The sequence below is a fragment of the Bactrocera neohumeralis genome, chromosome 6 (genome assembly GCF_024586455.1).
Source record: "Bactrocera neohumeralis isolate Rockhampton chromosome 6, APGP_CSIRO_Bneo_wtdbg2-racon-allhic-juicebox.fasta_v2, whole genome shotgun sequence".
NCBI lineage: Eukaryota > Metazoa > Arthropoda > Insecta > Diptera > Tephritidae > Bactrocera > Bactrocera neohumeralis.
The window spans coordinates 51,439,131-51,459,292 of record NC_065923.1 but is presented as its reverse complement, the minus strand read 5'-3'; the positions used below and the strand labels follow the sequence as shown (position 1 = coordinate 51,459,292).

At 35.5% G+C, this 20,162-nt stretch overlaps 1 protein-coding gene across 3 annotated transcripts in view; it reads left to right on the top strand.

Moving 5' to 3' along the window:
• The first annotated feature begins 11,268 nt into the window (after window positions 1-11,268).
• The window catches only part of LOC126762680 (proline-rich protein 36), a 46,528-nt gene continuing 37,634 nt past the window's right edge, over window positions 11,269-20,162 (top strand). Inside the window, exons 1-2 of one of the 3 annotated variants that reach the window (XM_050479601.1) lie at window positions 11,269-11,348; window positions 15,218-16,426. In XM_050479601.1, coding sequence (XP_050335558.1) covers window positions 15,538-16,426 — 889 coding nt within the window. In that variant the 5' untranslated portion in view covers window positions 11,269-11,348; window positions 15,218-15,537. Of the gene's footprint in view, window positions 11,686-15,217; window positions 16,427-20,162 lie in introns of all 3 variants that reach the window. The other 2 variants (XM_050479599.1, XM_050479600.1) reach the window with 2 other exon arrangements.

Here is a 20,162-nt window from a genome sequence, read left to right as displayed (position 1 = left end):
ACAACAGTAACCATTCCGTTGTTCGCCTTTAAGAAAACATTTTCAGCTTTACCGCTACTCTGCAAACTTTTGTGCCAAGGTATGCTCAATTTCTTTTTATTATTGTAGTATTCTGACATCAGCTTGAATGATGAGGGTGATCGTTCAAAATAGGTTTGACCTAAACCGTCGCAATAATCATTTGTTTCGTCGCAGCACTGTACTAAAACCCGAATCACTCAATTTCAATTTCAAACCATCGCACTGAGCGACTTAAACCAAAGTGTTTGCTATGGATTAGCAAAGTCTACACGCTGGCGACAACTAAACTTAGTTTAACCCCAAGGAAATATCCTAAACGCTCTAATGGAGTCCACAACAAAGGAATCCATTGCCAATGGCTTCGCTTTTTTACGATTTGTGAAATTCCCTTTTAAAAGCTCTGACCATTCGCGCCACAGTAGCCGCTACTTTAATGCTTTATATCCCGATATATGTATATGTATGTATAGTATATGTGTATTTGTTGTTTGTGTGCACTAAGTTTTATTGTCGCTGCATTCTTTAATTTGAAGTAGTAATTGAAGTGTGAACGTCTGTAAGTCCGTAGGTTTGTATGCAGTCAATTTGTTGTATTATTTTCCGCATTGCAATTTAAACCAACTCTCATGATAATATAAATTCGTAGCAGCCATTGGTGGCCACTGCATTTTATGAGTTTTTAGAACTAAGAAATTATTTTAGCTTCTTGCCGCACATACACCCCACACTCCGAGGCATGCTTCACACAACCGCCGCGAGTCCACACGAGTGCTTTGTTTCAATTTTTTTCGGTAAAAAAAGAGTGTTTTAATACCATTCTTAATGGGTGATACGCTCGCTGTGGCGAATGGCTTTAAGTGTTCGCCATGGATGTCGGAAGGGTGAGCGCACAGGCGGGTGGGCAAGTGCGCAGTTGAGATGGTACTCATAAGCGCTCGAGTATATGGCACTCTACACTTCTGAATACGACTGGGTATAGCGCGCCATAATGGTCCACTGTGGCCAACAGCCACCTCAGTCAGCGAAGCGTTAGTGGTACTTGCACTCTGTCGTTCGAGCTTGTGGCATTCCCATTGACTTGCATTGATCCGGCATGAAGCTCAGCACAGTAGCCAAATAGCTATTTGCTACCGCACATTTATGACAGTTTTAACTCCACCGCCGCGGCGGCAGCACTCCTCGTTCTCTTACAGCTTCCTTCTGCACCCGCCAGTGGTCAAGCGTCCGCTGTGGCCAGCGCTCAACTCTATTCATTTAAGCCTTAGCGCTTTTATTATTACTACTTGGCTTTTTTATTTCAAGCTTTTGTATCTAGTCGGCTTTTGTATTTGTATTATATTTTCCAAGATTGCTAACGGCTACTGCTAACTTGCCGGCTGGTTGGCTTTGTTTGAGATATTCTTTGGAGTTCTTTGGAAAATTCACGAAGTTTACAAGGAAAATCAATTATCAGCGCTGCTCCAATGGTCAAGCGTTGAGTGCTGGCAGCAAAAAAGCGGAAAATAACCCTGCAAGCGACCAACCAAATAGGTGTCCAACCGTATATCCGCACAATATTTGAAGTACGTCATAGGCATTAATGTGGGTCGCATTGTGGGGAGCATGTACACTTTCCAATAGGTAACCAAACTACAAGAATTGAAGTAATCAATGGTTCACTGAAAGTAGTGTGGGTGATATATTGGATCCTTTCTTTGTATGTAAATTTGAAATTCTCTCTTCTGTGCAGTTTCGTGAATTTGAGAAGCGTCGATTCAGAAACTCTCCACTTCTCTCTCGCTTTTGAGAAAGTGAACCTCGTATTGAACGAAAATTTCTAACTATTTTGAATTTTAATAATTCGAAATATCAGCGCGGAAACTAGGGGGAATACTTTGCTTCACAATATGTCTTATTCACAGACATGACAGAATGAGGAAAGAGAACTCCGAACTTTGCCGAAAAATATCATTATTTACCCAATTTTTCGAAAAGAATATCTGAAAAGGACTCCTTGACAAATAATTGTTAGCGATTGGACTCAAATAAATGCATACGCTTAGATTGGCATACAGAAAATTTTGAAAGTGCTTCAGAACCTTCTGCAGACCGGTTATTTTGACCATTCATCCATCTAGCAAAAGCGATATAAAAAGCCTTGAAAAGAAAAGCTTCAAATTATTTCGTATTCATCGTCAAGTGTTTGCTCTATTCTAAACTTATTAACCTCACGAAATATATATAAATTTTTAAATATAAAAATTATAGAAGAAAATAAATAGAAATTTATGGCTTCGACTATAATTTACGTTTTCTCCAAAGTAAATTCAGTTTAGAGCTTATCGAAAGTAACACATTTGAAAATTGTTTTGGAGTAATACTAGGTGTCAGACATTGCGGTATCGACACAAATAGAGTCTCAGGTGCTTTATTACGGAGCGCCTCTCTGAAAGGTCAGAACTTTTCTGTGGACAGGCTCTAAGGACATCCATATGTTAAAAAGAATATAGAATTCAAATTGATCCAAAGTAACTCATTATTTATCTGCTCAGATACTCGTATAACTGTCTACATTCGTATATAATATATACCAATTTTTTCACTTTTTTACACAAAATATACTAACTACTATATAGTTTATGAAGAACTTTAATTTAATAACTTTAATTATATCCAATCAATTACTAAGCCACCTTAATGAACATACGTCTCTACCAATATGAACATATGCATAATTCTTCCACTCTTCACACTTGAGGCAACCGGTACTTGCTCGCGTATTGATATTTGTGCTCGTATGTTTGCATATAACAGCTCGTATGGCGGTATCTTGTCTGCTCTGACGGCGTTGTCACTCTTGTCACCGGCATTCGTGTCCGCCTTGGTGGCATACGAGAGTATGTGTGTTATCTTTTTTCTTTCTATTTTTATATGAAACTTAAGCGTTTCTTCTAATCATTTGTTATTCAAATTAAAGTAGTTAATTCTTATTCAGTAGCACGCACAGCCAAGTACGTTATTTCATTCTTCTTCTTTTTATTCTTTAAATGTCCTCTGAGTTTATATGCACTTTCGAAGTGCTACTTGTCATACCTATGCTTTGTTCGCCATCGACGTGGGTGTAGTATTTAAGCTGTAGATAATCATAAATAAAATACTATTATGTGCATAAAATATGAGACACGAGACACATACATAACTAACGGTGTTCCGGTACACGGCGATTTTGGGCTATATTGTTTGTCAACGATTCTGTGAAAATATGCAAGTCATAAATTTTCGTTTTCCTCTTGACTTAATATTTAATTATGTGTACACTTTTTGAAATTATAAGAAAAATTGTGAAATAAATAGCAGCGATTTCATCGAAATGTGCCGGTTAATTCTACGAATCATAAAAGAATATATACTTGTAGGCTTTGACAAAAACTTACACAAATTCGGCACATGAAATTTCCTCAGTTTTCCTTTACTGCATTTGTGAAGATCACTTTAATCAATCAGTGAATTAGATTTGTTGTGAATAGAAAGTGTATCTCTAATCAATAAAAACCATTTTTGCAGTTACTCACAGATAAACTTTGAACCGGATATTTATTAAAAGACTCAAGAAGGCATACTCTATCAGAACCGGATGTAAATGCGAATTAGCTTAAAAAAGTAACCGAATCATAACCCTCTTATAAACTGATGTTGACAAAATTTTATACAAATGAAAGTTAGATTAATCTGGTGGCCAATGAGCTATGCATAGTTTCAGTTCTTTGCGATACCAGATGGAGTTCAATGAGGAGTAGTCTTCCCTTAGGATACCTGCGCTTGACGCGAATTTCAATAGAGTCTGTGGCCTCATTATCGATACCTCCTCCAGTATATCATACCGTGGGAACCCCAGGTGCTTACAACGTAGTCCAATGTGGGACAAGTGCACAAGAGATGCTTCAAACAATCTGCGGCCGTGTGTCGCTACCAGTTAGTATTCCGATCATGTTTCTACAGTCTCTTCTTTTTCCGATCTACCGTTTTGCAGATGACTTTTGCAATTTTGCATCCAGGTAGCTCGTTCCTTCGGGTTTTAGTTTTCTTTAACATGCTTCTGTCCACATCGTCATAGACAATGCATGGGTTTCCCAATGTTGATCACTTTATAAAATATTATTACTTTTAAATCTAATTGCCACAAAAGTTTGGCATTAAAAGTATATCACTTTTTCTAAGGTGAGATTCTGCGGTATTTCGATTCTTCTTCTCAATGTTAACGTATCAAAATTTCACTGATATCCGCTAAATTATAGTTTCAATTTATATATAATCAGTGTTCATCATGTTAAAATAAATATGGCTAAGCAACCTCCGAGTTCTCATAAAATCCATTAGATGTCGTGAGAGCGCATGACGCGTTAGATATTAAAAACAAAACGTATTTCCCTCTTTTCACTGATACTTTCTGACTTCACTGATAAGTTATAAGTTAAATAGTAAACACGTGTTACTTGGACGCGTATTGATTATGCGAAAAATGTTTAATTTACTTCAACGGCTTTTCGTATCGAAAGGGTTAAGGCGTGAAGGTGAAATCACAAGACTTAAACAACGAACTTGATGCGAGAATTTAAAAGAATATAAAGCCGATATCGGACAACTATAGCATACAGCTGTCATACAACTTCCACTTTAGTTTTTGTCGTTGTAAATTTACCACCATCACGTGGTTACTAGAAAGGCATTGAAAAGACAAAATTTAAATTATTTAATGATAATGATGTCAGAGGACATCACGCAAGTGAGGAAAGTTCTCTGGTCGCCATTCACTTGGGAGTGGCTAGAAACGATTCTTTTACACATGGCTCAAGCAGCTCACGACTTCCGCTCTTTGACCAAGTATCCTCTGGGTAGCCTAAGAACATCCGCTCGAAGGCGAGCTAAAGTGAGAAGGCGAAACATCCCCTACATAGGGTTGTGCGCTGGGTTTGGGACCCGCCACGTAAAAAAACTCTACCAATGAAAAATTACCAACAGCCTCGGAAGAGAAACCCCCCTTTTGATGACGACCATGGCAACGAAATAAGAAGATGTTCAATAATAGACTTTTGTTACTTGATTTTTTTAGGTTTTTTTTACTTGTATTTATATATACATAAATTGTTTACATATATTTTTTATATAATGCTTAAATAGTTTTTTGTTTTGATAATTAAAGTTTTTTTATTATCTATTTTATTGATACACAACTTAATATATATAAGTTACTGTATTTGTATATGTGTAAATTGTTTTACTTTTCAGTTTTTTCTTTCTTATGTTTTTAAGTGTACACAATTTTAATAAAAGTTATTTTTTTCTGAAATTGATTTTGTAATTTTTTTTCGTTTTTTATTTTAATTTTTTTTAATTTTAATTTTTTTAATTTTAATTTTTTTAGTTTTAATTTTTTTAATTTTAATTTTACTTTAGTTTTTATTAATTTGATTTAATTTTTTAATTAATTTTTTTTTTTTTTAATTCAATTTATTCTGTAATTAGCTTTATTTATTTTTAATTAAATTAATTTTTTTGTAATTAATTTCATTTTACTTTGTTTCATTCGAAAACGAAACAAATTGTGTTTTCTCAATTAGTTTGCTTTTTCAAGATTATTACTAACATCGCAATTGAATTTACGTAAGACTTGAGGTCAGATGTGTAAAACTCAACAATTAAGCTTGTATGAAAATCAAGTTGATTTAATTATTTTTTTAAATGTTAGGAATCGGAAATTACCTAAATTGTACCATATTATAATGGAATGTGGTGTCTCAGTTTAGTGACCTGAACGAAATATTTCACATTCTGGTAGAATTTTATTCTGGTTCAAATAATGAGACAATTTTCCACACCTTTTTCACATATAGCATGGCTGCTTAAAGTATTTCTCAAACGAGCTGTATCGCCAATGCCACATTAAAACAACAGAGCATACCACCTACTTCACACCAAATGCCAATGATCCTAGCTCTTATGCAGATTTTCTTACACTTCTTGTGTGTCGTCAGTTTGTAAACCTTACTTCATTATATTTCTCCTTTAACTAATCAACTCAATCTTCACACCAATTTGCTCGGGTAATATGTATGCAATCAATGTTGCCAATCATATAATGTACACCCAATAAAATTTGGGTCAACCAAGTTGAGATTTCCTTCAGAAGGACGTTGACTTGCTTTAACATATGTGGCATGGCTAGTATTACTTTTCTAAAAGGAAGGTACATGAACACATATACTCGAACATAACCTCATTCTTATGAAAACTCAAATACTGACATAAGTTGATAATTGCATGACAGTTGTACGAGGACAGAATGATAAGTTTGTTATTTTGTATTAAGATGTACAAGTTGCGGTAAAGCAAGTGATCGAGAGAATTTTGTGTTAAATTTTTTAGCCTCACTGGATAGGTTTCAAAGAGAAAAGATCCCAACTATGTATATTCGAAAAATAAGAAAAGCCAATGGTTTTTCTTCGGTTATGAAATAAGAAACATCCTATAACCAAGGAAAGGATCACTTTCTTGGGGTTGACTGACGAAATCGCTTAAGCTTAGTTTAAGCGTCAAGGTTAATTTTTTCTTGAGATGTTGAATTTGATCTATCTTTAAAGTGCCAAACTTCTCATGAATTTTCCATGTCGAATATTATTTCAACAATTTTAACCGCTAACGGTAGTACTGAACTAATCCAACTTATTCAAATTTGCACTGACTTTTCGCACCCCACTCATATAAACATTTAGTTCCGCTTATTTGTTGAGTTTTTCTTGTCATTAATTAGCAAGGCACCAGCAATACCTGCCGCAACACCCTGCTAGCCCACTGCTAAACACCATACGCGGGGCCCGCGTGGCCCCTTGCTTGTGACGAAATGCCATCCATACAAAAGTTATTACCTATTGCTGATTGTGTAAGAATTTTACGCATCACGCCCGGTAATTGGTTTCCCTAGCTGGCGACTTTGTAGCGACATGTGTAAGTCTGTAAATTTCCATGTCTGTATTACATGATAACATTTGCTGTTTTAACGTTTTTGATTTGAGCGTGACGTCAAAAATTAACAAGAAGGTTGACTTTGTTGCATGCAACACAAATGTTGCAAGATAATAGTATAAAATGCTCAAGCAAAAAAGCGCCAAAAAGCCAACTCCTCAAAATATTTATTTTATTTTTTATGAATATATAAATAATTTGAATTTTTTATTTGCTTTTTCAATGAAAATTTAACGGCATCCGGTATTGTTATCCAGTTTTTCTATATATCTATATATTTGACCTAATGAGAAGTGTATTTTGACATTATCACTGTGAAACAAGCGATTCGCAGCGCAATTAAGTTCTTACTTAGTTAAGTTTAAATAAGACTTGGCTAATGCAACTTACACATAAACAATTACATATTTATAATAGAAGTTCAGCAAATAGGCACAGTGGTGCTTGAAAAAATAGCAGCAAAAATTATACAAAATATATAAATCGGAGCAAAAGTATTAGGCCTGACTGCATGATCGCAGCACAAACAGAAATCTCTATACTTGCCTTAGAGTACTAACCTTAATTTGAAGACTGGCAAAGTTCCATTACATTTAATGCAATTCTTCTCGTACTGAACTCAATGTAAAGCTGCCTGTTGATATACTATATATAATGATAAAATAATTTAAGCAAAAAATATATTAAAATAAATAAAATCAACAAAATTTTGTTCATAGATATTTGAAGCTTTTTCTTCTTTATTGGAGTAGACGCAGCTTACGCGGTTATAGTCGAGTTTACAACAGCGCACTAGTCGTTCTTCCTTTTCGCTGTTTGGCGCCAGATCCTTCTCCACTAGTTCTTTCAACGGTGTGGAGGTCTTCCTCTTCCTCTGCTTCCCCCGCCGGGTACTGCGTCGAGTTAGAGTTTTTTCATTCATTCGGACGAAATGCGTAGCTAGCGTAGCTGCTGTCTCTAAATTCGCTAAACTATGTCAATGACGTGGTATAACTCATAAAGCTCATCTTTCCATCGACTTCGGTATTTTCCGTTGCCAATGCACAAAGGACCGGACCATAAACCTTTCGCATAATCGTCCATTCCTTTGCCTTGTAGAATGTGGTCTTTGTTCGTCGAGAGAGGGCTTCAGTCCGAAATAGCACGTGAGCACAAGAGTGATATTGATATTGTTATTGGTGTTGATGCTGGTCCCAAGATAGACGAAATTATCTGGAACTTCGAACTTATGACTGTCAGCAGTGATGTGGAAACTAAGTCGCGATTGTGACGAGTGTTTGTATGATGACAGGAGACATTTCGTCTTGTTCTCGTTCACAACCAGACCCACACACTTCGCTTCCTTATTCAGTATGGAGAAAGCAGAACTCACGGCGCGGTTGTTGAGGCCAATAATATCAATATCATCGGATATCATATCATCATAATAATAATGTCACTCGTAATAGAAGTTGGTACCGTCTCTATTTAGTTCTGCAGCTCGAACTAGATTCGAGATTGAAGTCGCACGATAGGGAGTCGCCTTGTCTGAAACCTCGTTTGGTATCGAGCGGCTCTGAGAAGTCCTTCCCGATCCTGACGGAGTATTGCGGGTATTGCTTAACGTCAGCTTACACAGCCCCTTATCAGTTCTTCGCCGCCGCATTTGAATAGCTCAGTCGGCAATCCATTTTTCGCTTTGTTGTTCTTGAGCATGGTCGGGCAATGGAACGTCTGCTCCATCGTCATCGATTGGGGAATCGCCTTCACCATCTTCTGGTGTTATACTTTTACTCCACTTCGCAGACTGGAGAAGCGTTCAATAATTTAATAATGCTCTAGGCATCAGTCACAGGACCACCTCTAGAGGGTTCTGCAAGGGTATGCTTCGGTCTTCTGTTAGTCGTCGCATCTTTTCGTAGAATTTTCGAGCAAGTTACTCGTTAGAATTATAGATCGTCAAAATGTAATTCTAATGCATATTCACTGGTTTTAAGAGAAACTAGTAGCGAAGTTATTATTCGAGATCTTTTTAACAAATAATTTTAGAAAAAGTTACCCAAAAAATGGACTGCCGGAAATGACATCAAACACCTTACATATAAACAAGCAGTAAATGGTTTTCACAGAAAAAATTTATCGGCTTCTAGACTATGATATTGATGTGTTAGTTTGGTAATTAGGAAATATATATATGTAAATATATATTACATAGTAAAATTCATGATCTTTTCGTTAACGAAACTGTTGCTCCCTTCACACTCGAGACTATGTATTGAAAGACTCGAATTTCTATCCAGGAAAGGACAGTCAACAGCAGCATTTCTCACATGAGATGTAGACCTCTAAAAATATATCTATCAGAAGTTTGATTAAGCATCTATCAATTGGGTATATTCAAGGATAAAATACATGCATATTCAGAATAGCCTGTAAATTTCCAGAGCTGTTGTCCCCCAAATCGAGTATACCACCGTTCCCCACGACCCTGCGTCAGCTCTCAACTTGTGCCTAAAGCGTCTTCGGCGCGTGACACACATGAATATAATACCAACCCACGTAATGTGAACCTTTTGGCATTCTGGCTGCCGCTTTGATACCCCGCCGCAGAGCAATGAACTGCCTTACTTCAAATTTATGATGAAATCTAGTGAAACTCGTATAAAATTGTGTGATTTTGCTACCTAATTAATTAACAGCGCTATTTTTAGGGAGCCACTAAAATTAATATTGATTATAATTTCCTTCAGCAGACCATACACACACACACATGTATGTGTCGTTGCTTGTGCAGGCAAGTAAACTGGATTTGCGCCAACGCATTTCCAAATTCATTAACAATTTTAAGCTGAAAATAAAAATCCAATGAACAAACTATTTCAGATTTGAATATGCTAATGTCAGCTTTATTTCTGTAACGTCTGGGCGTATATGAGTGCGTTTGGGTGTGCTGTTACACACCTAGTGCCAAATGCTGTTGAACTCGAAACTGAAACCATTTGCTAGAAAAAATAAAAAAATAGAAAAAATTAGATGAAATGAAGATCGAAATCAATAAGAAACGAGGTGAGTGAAATATGCACAACACGAAAGGCCAACTAGCCGTTGCTGTAATCATTATCGACGCGCGGCGCTGCGGCAAGATGACGCCGCCGCGCACCGCAGCCCATCATCCATATTGAACAGAATCAATAAAAAATATGATTGAATTGGAAAAAAGTTGGCATAATAAAAATCAAAAAACAAACAATAAATAGCGGCAGTGAGCGGCAGTGAGCGGTGCGGCAAGCGAACGAGTTGGACGTTGAACAGCGATCAACGCGGTGAACCAAATGCAGCGGCGCGAAAATAAACTTTAATGTGCGGAGACTTGAAACGACGGCAGGCGCAAAAATAAAAGCAAAAAAATATAAAACAAAATATAAAAATGAAATCAAATACAAACGAGCAATCAAAGCAAATCACTAAAGCGAAAATTCGCGAGCAACAAGTACGCCTGTGACACACCAGGCGGCGTGAATGGCGGCAAGAAAGCAATAAGTCGGCGAAAATAGATATCAATATAAAAGAAAATAAACAACGAAATAGAGAAAAGACGCAACGCAAAAAGGAATACAAAAATAAAAGAAATTAAAATAAAAAACCAACACTTGATTGCGACTGCAAGCCGCGGATGTCCAGCGGCGGCAAGCCATAGACCAGCTAGCGCTTTGCAGCGCGTTCGCGAGAGCGACCGGATAGAGAGAGCGCAGCTTTGAGCATAAGAAAACGTAAGTTGGAGTAACGCGCACCAACACACACACAGGCGCGCGCTAGCTTAAACGACACTCAGCGTTTGGAGACTTGCGAAGACGCGCTAGATAATTGCGCGGCTTAGACAAGCGCTGAACGCGCAGCGAAGATCAAATGTGGAGTGGTTTTCACGACAATAATTTCATACAACTTGTTAAGCGGCCGACTGACTCATGCCAGCGCCGCGTCCAAATACAGACCCACAAGGAATGTAAACAAACGCGCACCAAAGCCAGCAGCGCGCACAGTACCCAACAGCGCAGCGCGAGAGCGCCAACGCGGTTGGAGACTTGCAGCTGCTTGGCTTGGCTGCCATGTATGTAAGTGAGTGGCGTGGAGCGCGCCTCCGACTTGACTTAAGTAGACTTGAACAGACTGCGCTGGTATTGCTCGGTTGTGCTTGTGTGTGTTTGTAGTGGCGGCGTACAGCACTTAAAGATCGTCAATGTTTTGAGCTTAGTTTCGGTTTGTAGCTACTCGATAAAGCACGACTTCGCGGAGAAAACGAGATTTTTGCGCGCACCAGCAAATGCAACAAAAATAATTGAAATAAAAAAGTAATAAAAGTGCACAAAAGCAACTATTGTTGGAAAAGTAGTTAAGAAAGAAATTATGTAAGTGCAAAGCACTGAAAATTGTGGCGTTTAAGGCAAACGCATGGCAATAAAGAAATGCAAATGCGAAAAAATATTTTTTTTTTGTATGAAAGTGAATTGGCAAAAGTGTGTGTCTGTGTGTGCAATTAGCAACATGAGCAGCTGGTTATTGCTGTTGTTTTTGCTGCTTGCCCATTGCAACTAATCAACGCCGTTAGCGTTGCCGCCGACTCAACCGCCGCGTAATGCAAACAACTGTTTCCGTTTAACCTTAATTCGCAGCGTCCAACACCAACTGGTAATTCCACGGCTAAGCGACAATCCTGACCTAGCTCCGGCTGCAATTGTCGCCTCCCTTGAGCGGTTGCATGCGCAAATGCGGCCGCTGCAGCGTTTACAGTTACTCAGCATGCGGCGACTGTATTTGCCTTGCTAGCGCGTGTGTATATTTTTTTTTTACTTTTTTATTACAACAACAAACTCGTATTGTAATTGAAAACCCCCACTCAAGTTCAGGCAAAGTGTAATTGATCGAGGCAACAACAAAGCGCGTACTCAGTCGCAATCGTCTTCTGACGCTCTATTGTTCAGCGCGCGCCCCCCTACACCCACGCTGCCCCGCGGTGTGCGCGCACGGCGCACACAGACGCGCGCATGCGTCGATAACTAAACAGACGGCTTGTCAGTTGGTGCGTCAAAACGCGACTTCAAGTGACTGCTTTGCATGCAAATGAAGTGCAAAATTGCTCTTTTGATTTTATCTCGTGTTTCTTTTTTATTTAAATATTCAAATGTAATTGTAACCAAAGCAAGCGAGTGCCACAGCGCGCATGTGTGTGTGCGCTTTGTCTATCTCAAGCCAGGCAGTGACAGAGTAACAGAGTGTCGGCAAGCGTCGTGAATGTCTGCATAAAAGATAAAACCGTTGTAAAATAAAATGTTGCAAAATATTAATGTGAGCCCTTGTTTGCTGAGCTTTTTGTGCGAGTTGATAAAATGAGAAATGCAAATTATTAAAATTATGTTCAGATGAAAGGAAATGTTTAATAAAATGTAAGAACGCATTAAAACAACAAAAAGTGAGAAGGAAAAAATATTTTGAATTTACGAAACACACAGAAAAATAGAAGATATACAAAATACCATGCATTATTATATAACAAATAAATATTATTAACAGTGGTAAATAAATATTAATAAAAAATATTCAAAATAGAAAAAATTAATGTAAAAACAAAACTGTGTAAGTTTTAATAAAAAACCTTAATCTGTTGCAACTGACAAAAGGCGTGCAAAAGAATTGAACACAATGAACTTAATTAAAAAGAAACTAGAACCTCGAAAATTTTGTTTTTAAAATTAAAAGCAAAATAGCTTTAATGAAAAACTGTGCAGAAATAAAAGCAAAAATGAAGTTACATAATAATAAAAAAATTTTGTGCAGAAATAAAAACAAAAACGAAGTTATATAATAATAAAAAAATTAATTTACCAATTAAAAAAATATAAAAATTAAAAAAAAAATAATAATTATTTCCAAAAACTAAATTGTGAAATTTTAAAATTTAAAATAATTAATACAGCAGTTTTCTAATTTCTAAAACTTGCCTTTTTACGCTAACATAGCAGATGTGTCCTTAAAATATATGCTATAAGTGAAATAAACTTAACTAAGTAAATTACAAAACTCTAAAACATAAACTAGAATAAAATTTAAAAAACTTTAAATTCAAAATAATTGATCGTCAGTCTTTGCGAAAAATAAAAATTATTTTTGAAATTTTCGAACAAAAAGTCTTTTAATTAAAGAAACAATTAATTTGAAATTTGAATTGAAATTTTTAAAATATAAAAATATATTCAAACTTTTAAAAAAATGTATAAAAAAATAATTTATTTTTGATTCAAAATAATTAGCTTAAAAATTAAAATATTATTTTTTACAACAACTAAATATTAATAAGGACTAATAAATTTGACAAACTAATAAAAAATATTTAATATTAATTAATAAAGAAATTAATACAAATTTAAACTTTAACATTTGAAGATAGATAATTGACAAGAATTCAAATCTTGAAAATTCGTATTTTCAATTGGAAAACTCCCTAACCTATACCTACTTGAAGAAAAAATGTTTAAGGCTTCAGCTACTAACTTTATTACTTTCCCTAACACCATTCAAAGTAGTAACACCGCAAAAGTGAGGTTAAAATCTTTTTCTAAGCCTCCATTTGCTCCACATTCGTTTATACGCTCGAATATTTTGCAAAATGTGCTTCCACTGAAAATAATTTCTTGGCAGTATTAAAGCTATAGACTATACCAATCGAAGATATGAGCAATCAAAATTTCAAAACAAAGATCGTGGTATTCCTGGCTCAATCCGTTGTTAAATCTCAACTGGACGCCGCTGAACTCGAATTGTATTGCATCTGTGAATATATTGGTCTGAAAGCGTATTTGCTCGGAATCAAAAAATTCTCACTTTATCATAAGCCAATTTAATATCGTCATAAAATTGTCATCTTCTGCCGTCAGATATAACCAATATATAACCATTTTATAACCAATTTCGTTTTAATATGAATGGTTTCTATTATACCGTTTTTTCTTCGCCTGTAAATGTATGAAAAATGATGTTACCTTATGTTTCAATTTAGTTGACGATATATGTATTATCTATTGATGGCATTTTTCAGGGACCAAACCTCCTTGAATGGGGTTTTTGTTAAGAATAAACTGTATTGCAGATTTCTCATATTGAAGATTTATAGAAAGACCATAATTAACCCAGATATTAGCACTTAATCAAACCTTATGATCTCTTACTACGGTTTCTAGAATACTCAATTACATATATTTCACAAGAAAAAATTTAAAAAAATATTAAAATTATAAAAACTAGTTTGGGATTCAAAATTCATTTAAACATAAAGAAACAAATATAAATAAAATAAATTTAAAACCTTTAAATGAAGTGCAGAAAATGAAGTTTACTTAGTTTGATAAAGTTAAAAAATATCAGCAGATGAATATTATTATAAAGCCAACAAAAAATTTTAAATTTTTAAACAAAAAATACTAAAAAATCTAAATAATAATATTTCGAATTAAAGACACAAAAATGTCTTAAGAACGCTTAAACATTCGTATCCAAAAGCAAGATGTTGTTGTAATGTAAATTTGTTCGCTTTTATGCTTTAGTTGTAATATGCTTTAATATGCAAAGCACGTTTTCGCATATTATTTCGTATTGAGGCAACATTTGAATGCTGAAAAATCGAATCGTGAACTTCAAACGATTCGTGAAAACAGCGATTACAAAACATACATACAAAGACACATGTACATAAATACATAAATATTTACTGGTTTGGAGTTGCAAACGACACATTGACACGTCTGCGTCGCCAAATATGGCAGCAATGCGCGCATGGCAAATTATAAATTTTTTACTCGCAAAAAAATCAAAAAAAAATTATCAAATAACTCTGCGATGGCCACAAATACCATTATGAATGCTACAATTATTAAAAATTAATGCCTTTTGAAAGTCACAAGCATTTTAATGTGATGAGTCATAAATGTTATTAATGCAGAAAATCGAGAATATAAATTGTACCTACAAATTTTTATTTTGAAAAAATATTAAAACATTAACAATAAAAAAGTTTAATTAAAAAATAAACACTAAAACGAGAAGCAAAATGAACTAAAATCTTTTGTAATATTAACCAAACAAAAAACCATTACAGTTACGAATTATGAGAATTATTTTTTGTTTAAAAATTAAAAATTTTTATAAATAATTTTTTTATTTTCTATAGAGTGTCAGAATCCTTCCCAATAATGAATGAATAAGTGAAAAACTACTTACAATAAAAAGTTACAACATAACCTTTAACGGTATTAACTTAAAAATAAAAAGTGAACTTGTGAAACACCAAAATTATTTTTTCAATAAAAATCAAATTACAAAAACAACATTTAAAAAAAGTAAACCATATATTTATATAACAAAAATGGGCGACTACGCGCCTTTTGTGTGCTGAAACTTTCTTGAAATAATTATTAAACTTGTTGTGGCACCCATTAAAAACACAAATATACACCCTGTAAATCGCACACTTAACCCCGCGTTGGCAAAATGGAGTATCTGCTGCTCAACGCCTTCGAACAAAACTACTACAACCAGATCAAGCAATTTGAGCGCGTCGCCAATGCCGCCGCGGCAGCGACAGCGGCCGCGCAGAACACGCTAGCGGTGCGCAACCACACAGCCCTTATGTCCACTAACAACAACAACACTGCAAGCGCCTCATCCGCAACCTCTTCCAACTCACCATCGACCTCCTCCTCCGCGGCCTCATCTCTATCCTCTTCACCAGCATCAGCTGTGGGCAGCAACGGCGCGGCAGCGCTGCCTACCGGCAGCCCAACGGCGAGCATGCATAGCAACCACTACACAGCACAGACGAGCCTAGCGCATGGTAAAGATACAGCAACGGCAACAACAAATGGACATAAAGGTACGCAAAAGCATGCGGCGGCGACGGCGCTGCAAGCACAACCGCTTTCAGCGCGCCAAATGCCACAGTTCACCGCGGCACAAGCAGCCGCCGCCATGGCAGCACAGTATCACCTGCAACATTTGCAGCATGAGCAGCAGCAACATTTGGCACAACAGCAACAGCAGTTTGCGCTTAATCGCGCGAGCACGCAGCATGCGAAAGCGACAACAACAACAGCAACAGCGCAGGCATCGCCATCGTCAAGCGGAGCAGCGGCGCATATGCATCTTGCGCATGTATCAGCGCTGCCACTAACGCTACCGCCACCGGCGTCGCATCTGCAGCAACAACAGCATCATCATCACCATCACCACAACCAGGCGGAACAGGCGCATGCGCATGCGCAATTGTGGCACGCGCGCGATCAGCAAAACAATTCGAATGTGGCAAATAGTTTGTTTTGGCAACCATGGCGTGAACTACACCATCACTTGTACCAACAACAACAGCAACAGCTGCAAAAAGGTAGGCATTCAGCGGAAATAAGCAAGATATCTGCATTTCATTTAAAAATTTGGTGTTTGTGTAGGCTCCGGTGCTTTCTTAACATCCTTTTAGCAAATACGTTCTTCTGTAAGCTTTCTCTGTCTAAACTGTATAATATGTGACCTCCGAAAATTTGATTTTCCAATTAAAAACTGATCCGGCGAAAATCTTCTCAACAGACACATTTTCTCACTTAAATTTTAAATTAATAGACTACGGGATATTTTCTAAATCTGCAATGATTATACTTTTCCGATTAGGATATCGTACTTTTTACAGGCAGGTGCGAAAAACGACTAGAGTTTTTAACATATTTTAACCACCCACGACGCGGAGACTGTCGTAAAGCTCATTTACTCTATTATTTTATTAACTTTATTTTCTCCAAATTCACTGCTTCTCACTTGTTGTCTGCTGTGTTTGAGAGCGGCACAGTTCATTTTTTACACCTTTGAGAAAAATGGTGGATTCAGAATTATAGATTAAGTAGGTAGTAGAACTTGTTTCGTTTGCTGTGGCCGTCATCAAATGGGGTTCTCTCATCCTAGGCAGTAGGTATCTTTTCATTGGGGACGTTTTTTACGTGGCGGGTCCCAAACCCAGCGCACAACCCTATGTAGGGGATGTTTCGCCTTCTCACTTTAGCTCGCCTTCGAACGGATGTTCTTAGGCTACCCAGAGGATACCTAGTCTAAAACCGGAAGTCGTGAGCTGCTTGAGTCATATGTAGAAGAAACGTTTCTGGCCACTCCCAAGTGAATGGCGAGAGAACTTTCCTCACTTGCGTGAACTTCTACACATATGTATGTAACTCCATCCTCGAACAAAAACCAAACTCTATAAGTCACTCATTATTCCCGTCCTGCTACATGGTGCAGAAGCTTGGACGATGACAATAACTGATGAGTCGACGTTGCGAGTTTTCGAGAGAAAGGTTCTGCGAAAGATTTATGCTGCTTTGCGCGTTGGACACGGCGAATATCGTATTCGATGGAACGATGAGCTGTATGAGATATACGACGACATTTACATAGATCAGCGAATTAAAAGACAGCGGCTACGCTGGCTAGGTCATATTGTCCGGATGGATGAAAACACTCCAGCTCTGTAAGTATTCGACGCAGTACTCGCCGGAGGAAGCAGAGGAGGAGGAAGACCTCCACTCCGTTGGAAGAACCAAGTGGAGGAAGAACCTGACTTCGCTTGGAATATCCAATTGGCGCCACGTAGCGAAAAGCAGAAACGACTGGCGCGCTGTGGTTAACTCGGCTATAATCGCGTAAATTTTGAAATAACTATTAATGAATTCAGTTTCATGAATTTTTCGGATTTATTTTTAGTGACAAACTCACTATTGACCGATTTAATGGGTATATCATTCCCATGCAAATAAAGCAGGTCAATTTGTCAATGCCATGGGAAAATCATTTTCTCAGATGTTGTCACTATTTCCACGAATGTAAACAGAAATATATTAATGTGCATGCAAGTGTGCATTTCCGTTCAAATTCAATGGATTCATTGAGTGAACACTTCGGTGAGCAGATAATTTCACGTTTTGGACCGGTCGACTGGCCACCAAGATCGTGTGTTATCACACCGTTAGACTTTTTCCTGTGGGAATACGTAAAGTACAAAGTCTATGCGGACAATCCCGCTCGATTCATGCTTAGAGCAAGACTTCACGCGTATTATTCGCCAGTTACCAGTCGAAATACTCGAACGAGTCATTCTAAGATAGACCATCTGAGACGGCCAACATTTGAAAAAGGTACACTTCAAAACAAAAAATGCCAAAAAATTCCCCTTTAAATTTTAAGTTACTGTTCTGTAGGGAACCTCGAAATGGTTCACCCTTTATATAGAAGTTATAAAGTGTAGGAAAATATATGTTATGAACCACTAAGCAGCGAAGTAGAGTCATATTAAAAACCTAGTGTGGCTGTTTTACAAAAATAAAATCAGTTTCGAAACCAAAATGAAGAAAAGTATGTATTACTCCTTAAGCTTTGTTAAAGATTTCTCTGAAATATTTCCAATTTTACTTCGACCATGATATTTCATGTACAAAATACCAGTTTTTCCAACACTTTCGCAAGCAAAAGTTTCTATATTATAACAATAAATTTCATGTTCATTCTCATAATAAATTACATTTTAATTAAATTTTTGATCATAAATAAATGAGAATAAATAAATAATAAACTGGATTCTTTTTTTGCTAATTTATTATCTAGATACTTCGAACTTTTATTATACAATTCTATACATTTTCTGTTGCAAAATACAAAATATAATAAATTAAATATATTCTGAAAAAATTGGCTTTGAAGTAATAATTAAAAAAAACATTAAAAATAAAAATACAAATTTTAAATTACTAAAATTAAAAAAAAAAAACTAAAAAAATTAATTTCTAAACGAAATTGAAACAATATTAATTCCCAAAAGAAATTGCATTAAAAGTATTATTTTTTAAATTATAATATTAAAAAAAAAAATTAAAAAAAAGGAAATTCTGAAAAATTGGTTTTGAAGTAATAACTAAAAAAACATTAAAAATAAAAATACAAATTTTAAATTACTAAAATTAAAAAAAAAAATATTTCTAAACGAATTTGGATTAAAAATAAAAAAATTAAATTGCTAAAATTAAAAATAAACTGACACAATATTAATTCCCATAAGAAAATGCGTTAAAACTAACATTTTTAAAATTGTAAAATTAAAAAAAAACTAAAAAAAAATAATTTCCGAAAAAAATAGATTTTTCATGATTTTTTTAATTAACTCATTAATTCTTTTTTGGTTGTTGCTTATATTTTTATTTAAATATATTTTTTAATTTTGCAAAAAACATATGTTCTGAAAAACAAAATGGCTTTGAAGTAATAATTAAAAAAAACATTAAAAATAAAAATACAAATTTTAAATTACTAAAATTAAAAAAAACTAAAAAAAAATTAATTTCTAAAAGAAATTGTTCAATAAAAGTAGTATTTTTGTGATTTAATAAACTCATTAATACTTTTTTGGTTATTGCTTATATATTAATTTAAATATTTTTTTTTTAATTTTACTAAAAAATTTGGGGAAAAAATTTACGCAGAATTAGTCTTTACTATTGCAATCAACTACATTTTCTTGTACTTTATTACTTACATTTTTATTTCTTTACTTTTTTTAATATATTATTTGAATTTCTTATTTATTTATATTTTTTCTTTTAACGCCGCGAAGGTTCTTTTGCTTCTTGTGCCACTTCTTCATGGTTAAAATTTGCCTGCAACATTTGTCGCTGAATTATTGTTTATTTAATTTCACTTCATTTTTTATTTCTATGCAATTCTAAGAAATTTTCCGCGCTATTTTTGCGAAAAGCACAATGAAAGAGCATCGTTGCTTATGTAAACACACATACAAACAGTTGTAAATACATTTTTTATATGTGACGATGTGTTGTCAATGCTGCTGAAAGTGGACTCATTGTCGCAGCTCAATGAATGAAAGCTTTTGTTCCCTCGTCGCTTATTTAGTTAGATTGTCGCGTTTTACATTGCCTTAGGTGTGTTGTTTTGGTGAATTTGCAAATTGGTGTTTTCGTTGGTGTCAACTACAACAAAAGTGGGTCAAGTTATCTATCTACATTTATAGAGCTTTATATGTGAATAGAAGAATAAGAAATTCAAGCGATCAGCAAAAGACCAAGGGAAAA